Below are 1,680 nucleotides of genomic sequence, written 5' to 3'. Positions count from 1 at the left end.
TACAGTGACAAATTACTATAACTCTTTCCTATAAAGAAATGGAATTTTGTTTTTTTACCCGGTTTGGATTTTCTGTCTCTTTTTTCTCCAGTATCAGCACTTCTTTTAAATTAAGGAATACCTTCCCAGGAAATGCAAAGGTAGGAAAAGTCTTTTAGTTCACATGAGATACAACAAATATGTTTAAAAATCCTTTTGTAGATGTGATAAACCTTGTTAATAGTATGAATGTAGTCTTTGAATTTGTCACTGTATACTTTTTCCTTATATTTTTTCAGATACCTTTAGATCATCAGCAAACATACACTGCCTGTACCTACTCAATAACCTAAAGTAAGGTAGGCAACTAATCCTATTAACATAAATTAGATTCTCCAAATAGAGTCTTCCATGTGGTGCACCCCTGTATCCCAAGCACCAAACACTAATCAATGTGGTCCAGTTACAACCTACAGTATTTTCATACCTTTTTAAATCATTAAGACATTATAAAATACAACAAACTTTTGGCAAAGTTACTTAGTCTTCATTCATTATTGTGTTACACTTAAGTTTTTTTCAGGGTTCTTTTTGTTGTTGTTTATATGTTTTTGTACTAGAGATTGAATCGAGGACCTCATGCATGCCAAGTAAATACCGAGGTACTGAGCTATATCCTCAGTCCTTTCCATTCATTATTAACTTGACACTGTTGAATAAACAACCCTCAGTAATAGTAATTTTCTGTATATTTTCTCCATGTTATTGTCCTGATAACATGCTCTGAATTTTATTTGAAATTGTTTTATTAAATGTATCTGTCCACCTTAAAACTAGCTTCATGGCTGAACAGATGACCCACATAAAAACCTAAAAGAAGCCAGGCACGGTGACTCACACCTTTAATCCCAGCACAGAGACTGAGACAGATCTCTGTGAGATTGTGGCCAGTCTGGTCTATATAGTAAGTTCCAGACCCGTGGAGTTACAGAGAGACTCTTTCTGAAAACAAACATAACCACCAAATCATGTTTTCAGTTTATTGGTAGATGGTCTTAGCTGATTATATACCATAAAAACTAATCAAGCCTGGGGGCTAGTGAAATGGCTTGGCAGTTAAGAGCTCTTATTGCTTTTCCAGAAAACCAGAGTTCTGTTCCCAGCACCCATGTTGGGTAGCTCAGAACCACCTGTAACTTCAACTCCAGGGGACCTGATACTCTCTTCTGACCTATGTGCACTCACATACATGTGCCCACACATATACTCGGGCACATACATACACATGAATACAAGTAATAAAATCTTTAAAAGAAAAAAACTAATCAAGCCAGGTATGGGGACAAAGTCTCTAATCCCTGTACTTAGAAGGTATAGGCAGAGCCAGGTGTGATGACATATGTCTTTAGTCTCAGCACTCTGGAGGCAGAGGCAGACGGATCTCTTGAGTTCAAGGCCAGCCTGGTCTACATAGTGAGTCCCAGGCTAGCTAAGGCTACAGGAAGACCCTGTCTCAATAAGACAAATAAAAGTCAGCTTTAAAAAAAAAAAGTGTGGCAGAGCACACTCCCACCCAGGAGGCAGTCAGGAAGACCAAGAGATCAAGGTCATCCTAAACTACACACCTAGCAAGTCAGAGGTCAGCCTAGGCTACATGAGACTGTTTCAAAAAACAAACAAATTTGTTTTTTTTTTTTTTTT

General features: G+C 37.6%; 1 protein-coding gene across 1 annotated transcript in view; it reads left to right on the top strand.

Moving 5' to 3' along the window:
* Thap2 (THAP domain containing 2) overlaps positions 1 to 1,680 on the top strand; it is a 17,633-nt gene that overhangs the window by 12,181 nt on the left and 3,772 nt on the right. The window contains exon 3 of the mRNA XM_029564251.1: positions 279 to 338. Coding sequence (XP_029420111.1) covers positions 279 to 332 — 54 coding nt within the window. The 3' untranslated portion in view covers positions 333 to 338. The remainder of the gene's footprint in view (positions 1 to 278; positions 339 to 1,680) is intronic.

This window comes from Nannospalax galili, unplaced genomic scaffold (genome assembly GCF_000622305.1).
Source record: "Nannospalax galili isolate Female #2095 unplaced genomic scaffold, S.galili_v1.0 scaffold76, whole genome shotgun sequence".
NCBI lineage: Eukaryota > Metazoa > Chordata > Mammalia > Rodentia > Spalacidae > Nannospalax > Nannospalax galili.
Note: the sequence above shows the minus strand (reverse complement) of the source record. Positions and strands in the feature narration are given on the sequence as shown.